General features: G+C 36.6%; 2 protein-coding genes and 1 long non-coding RNA gene across 11 annotated transcripts in view; 1 reads left to right on the plus strand and 2 right to left on the minus strand.

Annotated features, from left to right (window-relative positions):
• Positions 1-105: 105 nt before the first annotated feature.
• LOC127876351 (mitochondrial import inner membrane translocase subunit Tim16-like) lies at positions 106-7,971 on the plus strand. Its single transcript, XM_052421462.1, has 4 exons — positions 106-236; positions 2,735-2,908; positions 3,159-3,281; positions 6,268-7,971. Exons 1-4 carry the CDS (start codon positions 234-236, stop codon positions 6,364-6,366), a joined length of 399 nt encoding a protein of 132 aa, XP_052277422.1. The 5' UTR covers positions 106-233; the 3' UTR covers positions 6,367-7,971.
• A 504-nt stretch (positions 7,972-8,475) lies between these two features.
• Positions 8,476-18,789, minus strand: part of LOC127876347 (probable cysteine--tRNA ligase, mitochondrial) — a 33,182-nt gene continuing 22,868 nt past the window's right edge. For all 9 annotated transcript variants that reach the window (XM_052421450.1, XM_052421456.1, XM_052421454.1 and 6 more), the window contains 5 exons: positions 15,675-15,789; positions 14,567-14,677; positions 12,798-12,906; positions 12,282-12,394; positions 8,476-8,938 (listed from right to left, as the gene is read on the minus strand). In XM_052421450.1, the coding sequence (XP_052277410.1) occupies positions 8,708-8,938; positions 12,282-12,394; positions 12,798-12,906; positions 14,567-14,677; positions 15,675-15,789 (679 nt within the window). In that variant the 3' untranslated portion in view covers positions 8,476-8,707. The remainder of the gene's footprint in view (positions 8,939-12,281; positions 12,395-12,797; positions 12,907-14,566; positions 14,678-15,674; positions 15,790-18,789) is intronic.
• LOC127876353 (uncharacterized) lies at positions 15,812-18,563 on the minus strand. Its single transcript, XR_008047820.1, has 3 exons — positions 17,380-18,563; positions 16,186-17,089; positions 15,812-16,141 (listed from the first exon to the last, which is right to left on the minus strand). It is a non-coding gene; the product is annotated as an uncharacterized LOC127876353 (long non-coding RNA).

Here is an 18,789-nt window from a genome sequence, read left to right on the forward strand (position 1 = left end):
ACCAATAACAAAGCGTACAATAAAAAAAGTCGCTTTTTTATTTATTTTATATAGAAATGTGAATTTCTAGAATATATATTTTGTGTGAAACAAATACATAGTAAAATAAACACTTTCCGTGTATCAAGTTGTCCCTGTTGAATTATTAAACGAAATTATTCACTGCTTAAATGCAAACTGAAAGTAGAAAGTGACATGAGAACCTGAAGGTGAACAGCCACCAAAAATAAACGATGGTAAAGCAATTTATCGCTAACTATGTAGAGATAATTGAATTTATTGGTAAAAAATGTGTTCAATTCAACAATTAATCACTGTGTTTGACTTCGAAAGTCGTTTCGATAAAGAATTTTGGAGGAGTTTCTATAGTTGATAAATAATTCGGATTGGCAAGATTGGCTTATGCAATGACATGAAAACTATCATGTCAGACTGAAAACTAATAAAAACTTCATGTGAAATTTGGTATGCTGAATTAGCCTATAAATTACGGTTTATATGTTGTCTCATTGCCAATGTTTTTTCCCAGTAGGTAAAAGTGCCAGTGACTACCTTATTGGGAAAATTTAGCGCAAGAAAACCATGAAATTGGAAAATATGTGTCATGAAAGCGAATTATGAGTTTCAGTTTAGTTTTTAGCTCAGCTGTGTTTGAAAAAAAAAACAGGTATTGTCATAGCCAGCTCGTTGTGACGTCCGCGTCGTGCTTAAACCATGATATTTTGCTCTAAAACCAAAGTGCTTCCACCTGCAACTTTGAAACTTCATATGCAGATGCACCTTGATAAGTTCTACACGCCACACGCATTTTTGGGTCACTAGGTCAGAGGTCAAGGTTGATGTGACCTCTAAAAAAAAAAAAAAAATCTGACAAGCTTTATTTTATTCAAAACTGCACCCGCAGCCGAGCGTTGGCACCCGTTATGCGGTGCTCTTGTTTTTCAAATTCTGGGTCTATAGGTGGATCCCTTTCCAATGGAATAAATATTTTTCCCAAATTGGACATACAAATGTCCAATTGAAGTTTTGCAATAGAAAAAATATTTTTTTCATAAGTCTCAACATTCTTCTTCTGATATAGCACTCCTTCTAAACATAAGATTTTGTGTCAGCACCTATTGGTTACGGGGTTAAAATTGTACAAAGGTGCATTTAATTAATCTAAAACCAGCTCTTTAAGTTGAATCTTAGTAAATATAATTTTGAAATCACTTTTTTCTCAATTTTGAAGTATTTCTTTGCAAAAAATCAACAATCACAGGGATTTTTTTGCCATGTAAAAAAGCCAGAAAAACAGACCGGATCGCAAAGCAAATGGACCCGTTATCAATCCGAAATTATAAAATATTGCCCATTTCCAGATAATTTTTTTTTTTTTTTTAGAAATAAGTGTCTTATGTTTATTATCTCAATATTTTTTATATTTCATAAACATCTAACAAAGCTATTACTATAAAAAAAATAATCCCAAAATGGCCAGTAAAAGGCCTTATGTGCCAATATTAGCTGATTAAAAAATACTTTTTTTTCCATTTTGGCGATAAAAAATACTCAAATTTGACCAGACTCCTTTTCCCAAAATGGCAGGAAAAAAACCTGAATCATAATTGTTCAAGTCAAAACAGTGAGGTTTTTCCCAATACAAAGGTAGCCAGCCCTATTTTCAAAATGAAAAAAACACTGGGTCTTTTTTATATTGGTATTTAAGTCCGCAAAACCATCTCAATATTCTCTTGCATGCCTTTTTGCTGAAATGTTCAGTTTTAGTGCTAATTTTATGTATTCAATCACAGATGATGCACTTTAAGAACATAATTAAGGCAACTTTACTTTCTTTTGGGAAGTTTTTGAATGGCAATTGGGCATTTTGTAATTTTTTCCTAAATGGGGAAAGTGCCATTTACAGGTACTTTATAAAGAAGGAAAAAAATGATGCTTGTATTGTCCTGTTTTACTTTATTCAATTTGATATCTTTACTGCCTTCCCAAGAATCGTCTTAGGTAACCTGCTTATCAAGAACAATGCACTCTTCATTCAAATGTCATCTAAATGTGAAAAGGCCTCAGTATAAATTAAAATTTGAAACATGATTTCTTCTAAATCAAAACTTAAATAAGTTTATATTCTTATTTATCAAATCAGCTATATAAGCAATATTTACGCACTAAATAAATAAGCTATGGCATCTTACCAATAAAGAGAGAAAAGGCCCTGATAACTCTTCTAATTCCTTTATAATTTCATAGTTATTATAGATTAATTTTGTAGAAAACAGTTAATCGGTTTTTATCTTCAGACACATAATTTGTGGTGATTTAACTGAAAACATACTCTATTAAAATCAAACTTAAAATGATTGGCACATCAATTTGTACAGAACTTTGGAATGTGTAACTGCCTAAAGGTGACATTATAACCAAAAGAAAGAACTAACCAAGTCATATGTTTGTCATGGATATCATACTTTTTCAGCGCTTTTTTCTTGAATAGAGGAAATTTAAATTCAATTTAAGGGAAAAAATATCAAACAAAAAACTGAGATTAGAAACAATTTAATCCCAAGTAAACTTGAAAATTTGGGAAAATTGCATGATTTTAATTCTTTTTGGGTAAAGGGCCTTTTGTGTGGAGAAGGGGCCTATAAAAGGCCCTTGCTAAAGAGCCGAAAAAAAGACCTTACTTATACCTGGCTGTTGTGTTGACCTACATTCAATTATAAATGTCATTTTGTAGGCTAAACAATTGATTGCGGTTTTGATAGCGGGTGGACGCATTGTTGGTCAAGCTTTTGCCAAAGCATTTCGCCAAGAGCTTGAAATGAGTCGTCAAGCAGCTGCAAGACATGGCGGGGGAAGGCATGGAGAAAAGAAAGCTGCTACAGATATTGCATATGGCATGTCACTCCAGGTGAGACTTGATCAGTTTTGTGTCGAATTTCTATTAAAGCAAATTAAGTAAAAAAAATTATATTAAAATTAGGATTAGACAACTCAATATGTCATATTAAAGCTTTACTGTACCGTCTCAGTAAATGTATTCAAATATTGGTAAGTTTGTTTTTATAATTGAAACACAATGAATGTGAATGTCACATATTAAGAATTGTTCTCTTAAATTAACTAGGGTTGATTCTATCAACATGTTGCTATGGTTACAGGAAGCAAAGGAGATTTTAAATGTGAAGGATCTGAGTGATAAAGAGGCTATAGTAAAGAATTATGAACATTTGTTTGCTGTCAATGACAAGGTCAAAGGAGGGTCCTTCTATGTGCAGTCTAAGGTAGGTGTTCTATGTGCAATCTATGTTAGGTGTTCTATGTGCAATCTATGTAAGGTGTTCTATGTGCAGTATAAGGTAGGCATTCTATGTGCTGTCTAAGGTAGGTGTTCTATGTGCAGTCTAAGGTAGGTGTTCTATGTGCAGTCTGCGGTAGGTGTTCTATGTGCAGTCTGCGGTAGGTGTTCTATGTGCAGTCTGCGGTAGGTGTTCTATGTGCAGTCTAAGGTAGGTGTTCTATGTGCAGTCTAAGGTAGGTGTTCTATGTGCAGTCTAAGGTAGGTGTTCTATGTGCAGTCTAAGGTAGGTGTTCTATGTGCAGTCTAAGGTAGGTGTTCTATGTGCAGTCTAAGGTAGGTGTTCTATGTGCAGTCTAAGGTAGGTGTTCTTTGTGCAGTCTTAGGTAGGTGTTCTATGTGCAGTCTAAGGTAGGCATTCTATGTGCAGTCTAAGGTAGGTGTTCTATTTGCAGTCTCAGGTAGGTGTTCTATGTGCAGTCTAAGATAGGTGTTCTATGTGCAGTCTAAGGTAGGTGTTCTATGTGAAGTCGAAGGTAGGTGTTCTATGTGCAGTCTAGGGTAGGTGTTCTATGTGAAGTCGAAGGTAGGTGTTCTATGTGCAGTCTTAGGTAGGTGTTCTATGTGCAATCTTAGGTAGGTGTTCTATGTGCAGTCTAAGGTAGGCATTCTATGTGCAGTCGAAGGTAGGTGTTCTATGTGCAGTCTAAGGTAGGTGTTCTATGTGAAGTCTAAGGTAGGTGTTCTATGTGCAGTCTAAGGTAGGTGTTCTATGTGCAGTCTAAGGTAGGTGTTCTATGTGCAGTCGAAGGTAGGTGTTCTATGTGCAGTCTAAGGTAGGTGTTCTATGTGCAGTCGAAGGTAGGTGTTCTATGTGCAGTCTAAGGTAGGTGTTCTATGTGCAGTCTAGAGTATGTGTTCTATGTGAAGTCAAAGATATGTGTTCTATGTGCAGTCTAAGGTAGGTGTTTTATGTGCAGTCTAAGGTAGGTGTTCTATGTGAAGTCACAGGTAGGTGCTCTATGTGAAGTCAAAGGTATATGTTCCATGTGCAGTCTAAGGTAGGTGTTCTATGTGCAGTCTAAGGTAGGTGTTCTATTTGCAGTCTAAGGTAGGTGTTCTATGTGCAGTCTAAGGTAGGTGTTCTATGTGCAGTCTAAGGTAGGTGTTCTATGTGCAGTCTAAGGTAGGTGCTCTATGTGCAGTCTAAGGTAGATGTTCTATGTGCAGTCTAAGGTAGGTGTTCTATGTGAAGTCTAAGGTATGTGTTCTATGTGCAGTCTCAGGTAGGTGTTCTATGTGCAGTCTAAGGTAGGTGTTCTATGTGCAGTCTAAGGTACGTGTTCTATGTGCAGTCTAAGGTAGGTGTTCTATGTGCAGTCTAAGGTAGGTGTTCTATGTGCAGTCTAAGGTAGGTGTTCTATGTGAAGTCTAAGGTAGGTGTTCTATGTGCAGTATAAGGTACCCGGTAGGTGTTCTATGTGCAGTCTAAGGTAGTTTTTTTCAGATCTGTTTTCCCCTTGTTAATGACAGAGATAGTTTACAGTTTATGATATGGCTGAAGGGATTTAATTCAAACTTACAACATGTATACCAGATATAAAGATTACACCATAGGGCAAGTTTGGTAACTTAAAATTGAAATTTGTCATAATAACCATTAGAAATTTCATATATAAGCTATACAGACAGGTTACAGATCATCAAATTGTTCATCGAACTTCGTATTAAGATACCTTGTGACAAGAACCCACCATATTGCACAACATGGGATTGTGTATTGGATGGCAGAGTGAAGATTAAGGGTCGTGTTAAGTGAATAAAATAATGATTTATGCTCATTATGCAAGAATACATTTGAGCCATTGTCTTGTAACTAGATGTGTAATAGATGTGTACCGTAAACACTTCATATGTGACGGCTGCTGAGGTCAAGGTCACTGTCACTGAATATGAGTCGCGTTCTGAGAAAACTGGGCATAATGCATGTGCGTAATCAGGGACGACACTCTCCGCTTTTATGATATTTTCTGTTTAAAAAAAGTCTCTTTTTAGTCTCTGTGGACTGCACAGGCTAATCTGGGACGACACTTTACGCACATGCATTATGTCCAGTTTTCTCAGAACACGACTCACATATAACCCGTAAATGGTTTAAAAACACTATCTAAATAACATATTGTGTTATTGGTTTGAAACAATGTTCATACAGTTTAGTAAATACAAAAAATGGCTTCCACTCAAAATCAAGTTTTATGTGTCAAGTACCAGGTAGGATAATTTGCAAATCAGAAAAATAATAAATTAGTTGATAGGTAAAATAACTTGTCAACTAACCAAATAGTTTGGTTCAGGAAAAAAAAGCCAGGCACTCTGACAAGAGGAAGAAAAGTAAAGCGCCCTGTTCTCATACAGGGTTGAGTCTGTAGGTCAGTAATTGCATCAGTTAATGTGAACAGTATTGACAGTCCATTAAACAACATCAGTTAATGTGAACAGTATTGACAGTCCAGTAAACAATGTGAACAGTATTGACAGTCCATTAAACAATGTGAACAGTATTGACAGTCCATTAAACAAATATTCTTATTTCACAATTGTCAGTGTTAATAGAGAATAAGCTTGATTGGTCATTGTTGGCTGTGGTACTACTTAAAAGTACCCCGAGTACACTTAAGTTAACAACAATGTTCCCCTGGTACGGGAAATATACTAAAACATACCCAGATATACTTACACTAAATTGGGCATTTTCGGCTCATTTTTTTCAAATTATTAATGTATTATTAATGGCCTGTATACTATCAAAACTCATATTCAACAAAGCCTGTTGAGGGAGGTTTTGTTTAAAAAGAATTTTGTTACGTAATTTGGTAGTGCGTTTTATGACATCAGATAACTATGCTATAGTTTTCCATGCCTAATTTGTTAGGTAAAAAGGTTATAACACTTTCTGCCTTCTTTGATCTCAGGTTGTACGAGCAAAAGAGCGCATAGACAAGGAAATAGAGACGGTGGAATCCAATCCAACAGACTCTCAATCAGACGGCAGTGGGTCAGGGAAAACCTAGCAGCGTGTTATGTTGTTTTGTGTTCTGTGATTATTTCATTTGTGAATTGGTGGATGAAGCCTGCACATTATGGAGCAGCCATACCAAATTTGGCATTGTCAGTCAGAGAATTTATATGTCTGTGTTTTAAATCCAGTTTTCATCATCTGTCAAATGACATTTTTTATGCTTCAGAAAAACAAAGTATTTTAGCATTGCATCAAACTTGATAACTTTTCTGTAGTTAAACAAGATTAGATGTTTCATGGAAATTAACAAGTCAATTCCAATTAGTTTCAATTCTAAGTAGAGCATGGTTAATGTATAGGAGAGGGTATATAAATTAGAATCACTAAATCAGTCAGTTTGTCTGGTTAGCATATTGGTTGGTAAACGTGGTTATCTCCTAGGCGACCTGGGTTAAATCCCTGTTCCCCAAAGCATACGAGTTTGGTAGGTGGTCACCATACCCGACAGGTGGGGTTTCTGCCAGGTACTCTAGCTTCCCCCAATAGCACAAGACTTCCCATAAAATTGAATTCTTTCAGTAAAAATTAAATAGCTGAAAGTTGCAGATTTAATTCAAAAATTTGTTCCAACTTTCGTGAGTCTAGTGGGTTAATTAGGAAGGGATGCCGAGACACACTCCAAGTACGCACAAAAATGCAGGCTAAGGCACAGAAGGACCTCATAAACTTTTAAATACACACACACTCAGCTTGTCAACATAAGTTTGTGGAGTGAACTTCTTCCACCATTGTCAATTGGCTATTAATTCCATGAATGTGTTGATGGTCCTAAGAAAATGACAGAGTATTTATCTTACTTATCTATTCACTAAGCCTATAATTGCAAATGTATTAAAACTAATGAAAAAAGATGTTTTTCTTCGTGGCTTTAAAACTGTTCATACATGATCCTGTGACAGTTGAACTCCAAATTGTTGTTAATTGGCTGATTAACAATTAATAATATGACATTATTTCATGAATTTAAATTTATATCCTTGCTTTTTATATTTCATGAATATGTCAATGGTGAAAGAATTTGACAAGAGAATGTTTATTAGTCTACTCTTGTGGTTATTGTACTGATTTCACCTTACATGTGTAAGTCAAATTTTTAGAGATTGGTCGAGCTCTGTTCTTTGTCAGTGGGCGATCATTTGTGAAATCATAAGAAATCATCTCAAGGAATGTGTCTATATAGTTTTACATTAATTTCAATTGTTGGAGTCATTTTGTTTTGCACCATGCCTTAAAGATGATGCATGTTGTATCTCTCTTCAGATTGTTCAATAAGAACAGTGTCATAGCAAAACAAAAATGTATTTGTTCTTATCAATTTTACATGAAAAGGTGAAAAAAGTGTCCTAAGAGATACATTTTCTGAATTCTATGACCCACCAGGCTGGCCAGATCAGTTGAGAGAGCGCTGAGCTATAAATATGAGGACCACAGTGTTGATTGCATTGTTGTCACATACTGGCCTTTGTGTGTACACTCAGATCTGGTACATCAGCTTACCCTGGAAATGTGACGGTGTACGTCAGTAAACTTATCACCATTTCATGACTGAAATACAGTTGAAAACAGCAAAATATCCAAATAAACAATCTGTAACATTGGCTGGTTGAAATCAAAGTTGATAGGCGTCCTCCTTTCCTCCTGTTTTACAAGCAGGCCACTTAAGATGATCCTTGGTCAAAGCTTTCACAAGATCTTGTGATACAATTAATTTGGGCCTTGCTCTGTCAAAAGGGGGTTTAATCCATGTGCTTAAAATGTCGTCCACACAGTTCACACAGGCTAATCATGGACAACACTTACCGCTTTATGGTATTTTTTTGTTTACAGAAAGTTTCTTCTTTGCAAAAATCCAGTTTAGGCGGAAAGTGTCGTCACTGATTAGCCTGTGGGGACTGCAGAAGTTAATCTGGGACGACACTTTACACACAAGCAATAAACCCCCTTTTCACATAGCACGGCTCATTAACATGTACGCACATAAGGATGCAAAATCGCAATACTACTGATATATGTCTCTCACTATGTGGAGGCATAAAAGATAAAAGGCATTCATTTTGCCAAAATTGATCATACCCCTTACAATAAACTAGATAAAAGTGTCTTATGCTGTGTGATTTTTTAATCTTTGCAAAAGTTAGCAAGCAGAATCGATTACGCAAAAGTTAACAAGCAGAATTGATTAAATTTCTGATGTATTTAATGTATGTTCTAAAATAATAACATCATCTCATTTTATGACAATAGAAAACAATATTTATGTCTTTATTAAACACTTTCAAACAAGTTTCATCTGCATTGATAATGATATATAATTTATTGTACATCTAGAAATCCTATGCTGACGTCCGATCACTGTCACTCGAATGTTTATCAGTTGACGTCAATTTTGACTTCTGTTGACCTTGGTCATTTTGGGATTTTGAAGCCACTTCCTTTGCAGAAGTCCCCTGGGAACTACTGTTCAGCACATTGCTTTTTTCACCAGTTATATCAGGGTCTGATTCAGCCCTTTCTGCATTGTTCTTTGTGTCATCAAACTCCCAGGATGAGAAGCCTGAGTGGTCCTAAAAATATACAATAAATATACAATAATTATTAGTCTCTCTCTTGGAAAAAAGGGCTTAATGCATGTTTGTAAAGTGCCGTCCCAGTGCTGACTACAGACTTTCCGCTTAGACTGGATTTTTGTTTTTGAGAGAATTCCTTCAAACAAACAATTCTAAAAAGCGAAAAATGTTCAAGATTAGTCTTTGCATTAAGTCTTATATGGTAGGACACCACTGGGTTCTGTTCTTCAAGTATTAACTGAGTAACTAAGAAGAATTTTTAGAAGAAATTCTGGGAATTTAGGATGTCAATTTCAGGCTTACAGAAGGAAAAATAAAAACAAGAGATCCTGAAAGGCCCAAAGTCGCTCACCTGAGATAAAAAGAAATGACCTGTTTTTTGCAGCCCAAGATATCAAAGGAACAAATGTTCTAACCAAGTTTCATGAAGAATGAACAACAAATGGCCCCCAGGTGGCCATGTTTTTCAACAGACCTGAACCATTTTTGAACGCATCCAAGATATCATTGGGACAAATCTTCTGACAAAGTTTCATGAAGATCCGAAAATAAATGTGGCCACTACAGTGTTTACAAGGCAAATATTCATGACGCACAACGGAAGACAGACAATTGACAAAAAGTGATCACAAAAGTTCACCATGAGCAAAAAATATTATGCTCATAAAGATTGTCACCATGTTTGAAGATGATATTATTAAACCTAATTGAGTAACCTAAATCAAGATATGATAACAACATTTGCACTCAGCAAGTGTCATTCAGATTGAACTAAAAATGTGACTAAAAGTATTCACAATGTTTCACTATAAACAACTGTAGACACACAAAAAAACTACCACCACCCCCTGAGAGCCTTGTTTATAAACAAACATGAACTATTTTCAGATTCGCCTTGCAATTATACTTCCAATTAAAAAATCAATAAATCCGTTTTAAAACACAAATCTTTGATAATGTGGGTTATTGTATTAAACAATAAAACCCAGTTTATTTTAGCAGAATGTGGACCCTTCAAGGGAGAGTATCTTGAGCATACTAGTATGTTGATGAATGGCTGCACACCACACTTTTTAGCCACCAATGCGAATTGGCCCCGGTCAAATTTCTAAATAAAGAGAACATTGCTCAAGTAAGCACCATTTTGAGTGTCTTTATAATAATGAATGTCAGGTTTGAGTTGTGGTGATTTTTCTTGGATGTTTGTAAGTTGCCAAAACATTGGTATTTTAACTATAGCTGCATACAGGAAGTAGAATTAATGCAATTCGAAAACAGGTGTAATGCTGGCTCCGGTCAGTATTTCTGTTGGAAATTTGAAAGGGCGTACGGACATTGAACTATTACAAAAAATCTAATCCTTTGACCCCCAATTTTCTCCATTGCTGTTTAGTACTTGGTAAGTTACCAATGTAAAAACATGGTTTCCAGGCACCTTGCTTCTGCAGGAAAGTGGCAGTTTGTTGTTGAAACTGGCTTAAAAAGGCTCGGAAACACACATAATTCTGATGTTTTGATTTGAAATAATCAATACTAAAACATTTTGCCCCAACTCATTTGATTTGAATGTTACTGATTTTTCAGAAGGCACAGCCTCAACCATTCTGGCAATGTGCTTGGTTTATTTTCAGATTTGCGAGGTGACCAGTTTCCAGACATTGGTTCGCTCCTGCTTGTGTACGCGATTGGCCGAGACTAAAAAAACTGTAGTGTGCCACCAATAAAGAGTTCTCTTAAATTCCTGAGTAAGAGTTACTGCCCATTCTATAAAGCCAGTGCATTTTGCTGGAGTCAAGGTTGCCATGGAAACAGTTTCATAGCACCGTAGTCTGCTTAGATTATTGATTTTGCCAATCCAATTGATCTTAGAAGATGTTAAATCAATACACCAAAACACAGTAGGTTAACTTGGCTTATCAGTAAAGATCAAAGATAAGGCTCTACAGTGCATTAGTACATGTAAAGTTATTTATAAATGACATAGAAACAATAGGTTTATTAATTTGCATGCAAACTACTGTCTTTATGTACACCACATTTTATGAAGGAAGTCCCAGGTTTATACAAGGGAGTTAACTTTTAGAAAGTATGTACAGGTTATCTTTCGTTAACATTATTGCTTATCAGAAGTAGACTGTTCACATGTTTTCACTATATACATATAGAGAAAACTGCCCCACCCCCTAGCGGCCATGTTTTTCCACCCATTATGACCATTTTCCAACTCGTACGAGATATCTATAAAAGTGATGTTTAGAAAAAAAAAATGATGATTAGGCAAAAAATGTGACTTCTAGAGTGTTCACAAGCTTTTTATGCCCCGGGATCGATAGATAGGGGGTATATTGTTTTTGGCCTGTCTTTCTTTCTTTCTGTCTGTCATTCTGTCCCAAAACTTTAACCTTACAGTAAAGTTTTGCAATAACTTTTGAAATATTGAACAAAGCAACTTGATATTTGGCATACATGTGTATCTCATGGAGCTGCACATTTTGAGTGGTGAAAGGTCATCCTTCAAGGTCAAAGGTAAAAAAATATAAGGAAAATGACCCCCCCTAGCGGCCATGTTTTTTTACCGATCCAAACCATTTTCGAACTCAACCGTCATATCCAGAAAACACATGTTCTGACCAAATTTCATGAAGATTGGACCAAAAATGTGACTTCTAGAGTGTTCACATGTTTTCACTTTATATATAGAGAGAAAACTGCCCCGCCACTTGGCGGACATGCTTTTTCACCGATCTGGACCATTTTTGAACCCGTCCGAGATATCAATGAAACCAATGTTTTGACCAAGTTTCATGATGATTGGGCAAAAATTGTGACTTCTAGAGTGTTCACAAGGTTTCGTTATAGCCATAAAAGGAATACTGGCTCGCCCCCTGGTGGCCATGTTTTTCAACGGACTGGAACCATTTTTGAACTCAACCAACATATCATTTAGACAAACGTTTTGACAAAGTTACATGAAGATTGGGCATCAAATGTGACTTCTACAGTGTTCACAAGGTGTTTCTTTTTTTTTGACCTAGTGACCTAGTTTTTGACCCAGTTTCGAACTCAGTCAAGGTATCAATGGGACAAATTTTTTGACCAAATTTCATGAAGATCAGACAATAAATGTGGCCTCTAGAGTGTTCACAAGGCAAAATGTTGACGACTGACGACGGACAAAAGGCGATCACAAAAGCTCACCATGAGCACGTTGTGCTCAGGTGAGCTAACAAACCCATACCACAACTGAACACAAAGAAACGGAATATAATAAATAATGTCTCAAATCAAAATAAATAGCTCTGTTATTCTTCCCAAACTGGTGAAAAAATGCTATTCTAACCTGTATACGGATCTGACAATTAGATAGCTGTGATCTGAGATTATCACACTCCTGAAGCAGGGGTAGAAACAAGTTCTGACGACACTTCTTGTACTCTCTCTGGTTGTCAAAATCTGCAGAAGATATATCATATAATCATTATTATTATTATTAACCCTTTCCAACTAAGAAGTTAAGTGAAAAATGCAATATGCTACCAGCATAAAACCATACCAGGTTCACGTTTAATGTTGCTTGCAGCTTATCAGTACCTTAGACTTGGAAATGAAGCCTCTCAAACTTGAATCTATTAAGAAAGGTCTATAATTTAATATGATTTTTAAAGTGACTACAAACAGGTCAAAATGCTTATCTTAGTGGTAAATGGTAAATGGATTATTGCCTAGTAATTAAATGTCTAGCCATTGAATAGTTATTTTAAATCGACTGTGTGATTTACCAGGACAAACGCATCTCAGTGGGTAGCTGGGATACTCCCAGTGAATCTTGGGTGTATAGAATGTAATGGCTATTTACCTATCCTTGGGAGTTGTTGATTAAGTGCAAACTGTCGGACATTGTGTCGGAACTTCACTGTGTTATCAAGGACCTCTCGTAGTTTCATGCTGTCTGAATCTTGGCTCATCTGAAATGAGACAACTGCACATGGTAATTGCATACACAAAATAGATGTAGAAATCTTACTCCAGAGTTTTAATAACATGTTATGTTCACAAACGAATAAAAGACACAATGATAAAACAATTACCAATAAATTTGTATGTACTGTAATAACACCGTTGTCTCAAGGGCTTTTATACAAGCCAGAAATTTAGATGTCGCTACATGTATTTTATCTGAATGGGTGTACCTGAAAAGTATTTGATACTCTTTAACAAAGCAATTAACAATTCACCTTATTATATACTATTGTTCTTCCCAAGAAAAATACTTTTGCAAGTATCGAAAATAAACTTATAAAATAATTGCAAGTATCGAAAATACTTCTTTGTTGAATTCACATCAACACATTATGAACACCAACAATAGCGTGCTGAAAACACCAAAGAAAGAATTTTAATGTTCTTGCACTCTTTAAATGCTAAATTGCACCAGTAAACATCCTCAAAGATGTGAATATTACCATTACTTGTATTTTCACATGTTGTTTCCACTAGCCTATAAGAAAAGTTTTAAAACTTACTCACAAATAGTCTATTTCAGTATTTATCATTACCTCGAGGAAAATAGTTGTAAGCTTATTTTGAACATTCCACACCGACATAAAACCTTAAATTTTGAACACATTCTTTCCAACAAAAACTTCCATCAGGATTTTATTTTCAAGGTTATTCTTATGGACATCTAGCTAAAATGACTATGGACTCTTTCTTGATTCAGTTATTAAAAGCGACATAGTCAAAGAAATAAATACATGTGTACCCCAAAGACACATGGCCTAGTTGAGGATTTTTTATTCTTTGCTTATTGAAAGTTAAAAGAGAGCATTTGTATGTCTCTTTGTTTACCTGAAGATGTCAACTTAACCTTTGAGATAGTGACACAAACTGCACATAGTCACCACACATTGTTGGGCTGGTAGTTATAAAATGCTTGATAATTTCATTATGTACAGGTTGGCCAAGCTGTATAACACCCTTTTTGACCCTAATGAAATTTGACCTTTGACATAGGGAATAAGGTTTCTGTTGATGAGGAACCACTTCCACAAGTCTACTAAATTATGACATATCAGTCGGGACAACTGCATAATTCCCATATTTTACATTTGATCTGTAGGTATTACTTAGACCAAAAGTTTTCCCTTGCCTTTCATATAGACAGTTTTACTCACATTTTTAGAAATTTGATGTTTGATTCTTCATTTTTACAGTCAAAATAATCATTAACACAAGCATATTAAGCTTACTCTCAGAGATGGGTCAGTATTGATGACTGGCTTTTCAAGTCTAAGGAAAGCCTTGCCTTGTCCTATGAGCTAAGGACACAAAATCACACAGACAAATAGGTGCAATCATAGCAATATTTGATGCCTCCCACTTTGTTTGGGCATATACATGACAGAAAAACTCATATTTTAGTTGCACTCGGAGAAAACTGGGTTAAATGCATGAGCGTAAACTGTCAGTCCGCACAGGCGGAATTTTTTGTTTTTCGTTTAAATAAAGTCTCTTCTTTGCAAAAATCCAGTTTAGGCTGAAAGTGTTGTCACTGATTAGCCTGTGCGAACTAGAAGGGGACACAACTGCATTAAGCCCCATTTTCCCAGAGTGCGGTTCACTTACATTGTCATGCACTTTCAAGCCCTTCTTCTGGAAACCAAGTTTCTGGCACATAGTCTTGACATACAACTGTACAGCAGCTATAACTCCGGGGCTTCGGCAGTCTGCATCCGCCTGAAAGGAAAAATAATTACCTAATTAACGGGAAAATGGGGTTTGATGCATGTGCATAAGGTAACGTCCCAGATTAACCTGTGCAGTCCACACAAACTAATCACGGACACCACTTACCACTTTAATGGTATTTTTGGATAAAAGGAAGTTTCTCCTTTGCAAAAATCCAGATCAGAGGTAAAGTGTCGTCCAAGATTTGCCTGTGTTGATTGCGTAGGCTTATCAGGGATAACACTTTTAGCACATTCAGTACACATGGTTTCCATGGATTGAGGCTCATATTCAATGTACTGTTACAGACTCAACAAACTGTGAATGTAAATTTTAGAAATGTGTATGTTTTATCAGTGGTTTGCATTTGTTTCACATTTATATTACATGAATGGAAATTTTAATCTTCATAAAGCAATGCTTATTTTTGGAATACATGTATAGAGGACCCAATAAGCACAAAAAACACTTCAAATGAGCATCTTTCTGTGACAATGTGGATTGATGCGTGTGTGTAAAGTTTTGTCTCAGATAAGCCTTTGCAGTTTGTACTGGCTATCAGGGACAATACTTTCTGCTAAGCCTTTGCAGTTTGTACTGGCTATCAGGGACAATACTTTTTGCTAAGCCTTTGCAGTTTGTACTGGCTATCAGGGACAATACTTTCTGCTAAGCCTTTGCAGTTTGTACTGGCTATCAGGGACAATACTTTCTGCTAAGCCTTTGCAGTTTGTACTGGCTATCAGGGACAATACTTTCTGCTAAGCCTTTGCAGTTTGTACTGGCTATCAGGGACAATACTTTCTGCTAGAATAGATATTTATTTAGAAGACACTTTTTTTAAACAAAAAATACCATAAAAGCAAAAAGTGTTGTCTCTGATAAGCCTGTGTTGACTGCACAGGCTAATCTGGGACAACCCTTTCCGCATATGCATTAATCCCCATTTTCCCTGAACAAGGCTATTATAGAGAGCCTGCAGTATATAGCAGCATGTGTCACTGACCTTTCTCAGGTTGGTGTTCACCGTACTTATCAAGTCAAAGAGGACCTCCATGGCTAGGGGCGTGTGGAAATCATCCCTAAGATGACCAAGGAAACTCTCCTCATTCTCTGCTAACCTGTGTGTAAAGTAGCAATGGTGTAAAGTGTCGTCTCTGCTAACCTGTGTGTAAAGTAGCAATGGTGTAAAGTGTCGTCTCTGCTAACCTGTGTGTAAAGTAGCAATGGTGTAAAGTGTCGTCTCTGCTAACCTGTGTGTAAAGTAGCAATGGTGTAAAGTGTCGTCTCTGCTAACCTGTGTGTAAAGTAGCAATGGTGTAAAGTGTCGTCTCTGCTAACCTGTGTGTAAAGTAGCAATGGTGTAAAGTGTCGTCTCTGCTAACCTGTGTGTAAAGTAGCAATGGTGTAAAGTGTCGTCTCTGCTAACCTGTGTGTAAAGTAGCAATGGTGTAAAGTGTCGTCTCTGCTAACCTGTGTGTAAAATAGCAATGGTGTAAAGTGTCGTCTCTGCTAACCTGTGTGTAAAGTAGCAATGGTGTAAAGTGTCGTCTCTGCTAACCTGTGTGTAAAGTAGCAATGGTGTGAAGTGTCGTCTTGGATTAGCCTGGGAATTCCACACAGGCTTAGTAAAGACAACACTTTACGCTGACACTATAAACTTCTTTAAAATAAAAATTTTCATAATAAAACAAAAAATTCCATTACAGCAGAAAGTATCGTCCATGACTATCTTGTGCACACTGCACAGGCTAATCTAGGTCCACACTTTGGGCACATGCATTAAGACCTGTTGGCCAAGGAATCGCTTCTCATTCTCTGCTAACTTTTAAAGAAGGGATGCAAGAGGTTACAAAAAACATTAACCCGTTCACCTTTTGCCATAACTGGTTATTAACTGGTTAACAGAAAATCATTCAGTAGTTTAAGTATATGTTAAACATGTCATTTTGCTGGCTCATGTACTCAAATAGAAACGAATTCGAGATAACTTGCTTTGATAACATATCAATTTCTTAACAAGGGCTGTTTGTAAAACATGCATGCCCCCCATATGGGCTGTCCGTTGTACTGGCAGCCATTGTGTGAATACAACTTTTGTCACTGTGACCTTGACCTTTGACCTTGTGACCTCAAAATAAATAGGGGTCATCTGCGAGTCATGATCAATCTACCTATGAAGTTTCATGATCCTAGGCATATGCCTTCTTGAGTTATTATCCGAAAATCATTTTACTATTTTGGGTCACTGTGACCTTGACCTTTGACCTAGTGACCTGAAAATCAATAGGGGTCATCTGCGAGTCATGATCAATCTACCTATAAAGTTTCATGATCCTAGGCATATGCGTTCTTGAATTATCATCCGAAAATCATTTTACTATTTCGGGTCACCGTGACCTTGACCTTTGACCTAGTGACCTCAAAATCAATAGGGGTCATCTGTGAGTCATGATCAATCTACCCATGAAGATTCATGATCCTAGGCGTATGCGTTCTTGAGTTATCATCCGGAAACCATTTTACTATTTCAGGTCACCGTGACCTTGACCTTTGACCTAGTGACCTCAAAATTGATAGGGGTCATCTGCGAGACATGATCAATCTACCCATGAAGTTTCATGATCCTAGGCGTATGCGTTCTTGAGTGATCATCCGGAAACCATTTTTCTATTTCGGGTCAACGTGACCTTGACCTTTGACCAAGTGACCTCAAAATCGATAGGGGTCATCTGCAAGTCATGATCAATGTACCTATGAAGTTTCATGATCCTAGGCCCAAGCGTTCTCGAGTTATCGTCTGACAACCACCTGGTGGACGGACGGACGGACGGACCGACCGACCAACCGACCGACATGAGCAAAACAATATACCCCCTCTTCTTTGTAGGGGGGCATAATAAAAATATATTATATCATTTTATTTTAATAATTTAGTAAATTTAAGCTTTATTTTGTATTACTTTTTCCTGCGTAAAAGCATACAAGTTAAATTTTATAAGAACTACACATTGTTCATTTTCACATGTCATTAATATATTTTGGGTTGGGCTGCTTATATTCCCGTTGTTTTGCTCACAATAATGTTGTGTTTCTTTGTACCTTCTGTTATATTTTTGAAATAAAATTAACCTAATATAAAAATGTTAATAAATAAGTGTTAAACTAGCGCAACACCATCATACAATTCAAACAAATTAGCGAACATACATGCAGAACATGCACACAACAAGAGTGTTCATTTGTCAAGAAAATTACTTTGTCCGTTAGCTTATGGCTTTGCGGTTGGGAGTCTTGAAAACAAGACGACTTATTTTTGAAAACTCACACTCACATGGCACGGAAGTCGATGGCGCAGACAATAGCTCCCTGGGCCACATGCTAAATTGTTGGGAAACGCTGTTTATATTCACACCACCATGTAAACGGGTCGCCATCAGGTTGACAATTCATGCACATGTTTGTTAACGTACCGTGCCAGGCAACTTTATTTCACAAATACTAAATTTAATGATTTTATTTTTATGCCCCTGAAGGAGGGTAAAATAGTGTTCGCACTGTCTGTCTGTCTGTCACACTTTGCTGAAAAAATGCAAATAACTTCTATGTCGCTTCAGATGTAACCTTCATATTTGGTATGCATGTGTATATGGACAAGGCCTTTCCATACGCACACAAATTTTGACCTTGACCTTGAACTTAGGGTCCGCGTTTAGGTTTCTAAATCTGTGTTTAGGTTTTGAAAATTGCTCATAACTTTTATGTCCCTTCAGATGTAACCTTCATATTTGGTATGCATGTGTATATGGACAAGGCCTTTCCATACGCACACAAATGTTTACCCCTTTGACCTTGACCTTGAACTGAGGGTCCACGTTTAGGTTGCGAAAACTGTGTTTAGGTTTCAAAAAATGCTAATTACTTCTATGTCGCTTCAGATGTAACCTTCATACTTGGTATGCATGTGTATATGGACAAGGCCTTTCCATAGGCACACACATTTTTACCCCTTTCACCTTGACCTTGAACTTATGGTCTGCGTTTAGGTTTTGAAATCGGCAATTAGGTTTCGAAAATTTCTTCTGTTATTTAGCTGTCTTACATAACTATCAAAGCGTTTT

Source organism: Dreissena polymorpha, chromosome 4 (genome assembly GCF_020536995.1).
Source record: "Dreissena polymorpha isolate Duluth1 chromosome 4, UMN_Dpol_1.0, whole genome shotgun sequence".
NCBI lineage: Eukaryota > Metazoa > Mollusca > Bivalvia > Myida > Dreissenidae > Dreissena > Dreissena polymorpha.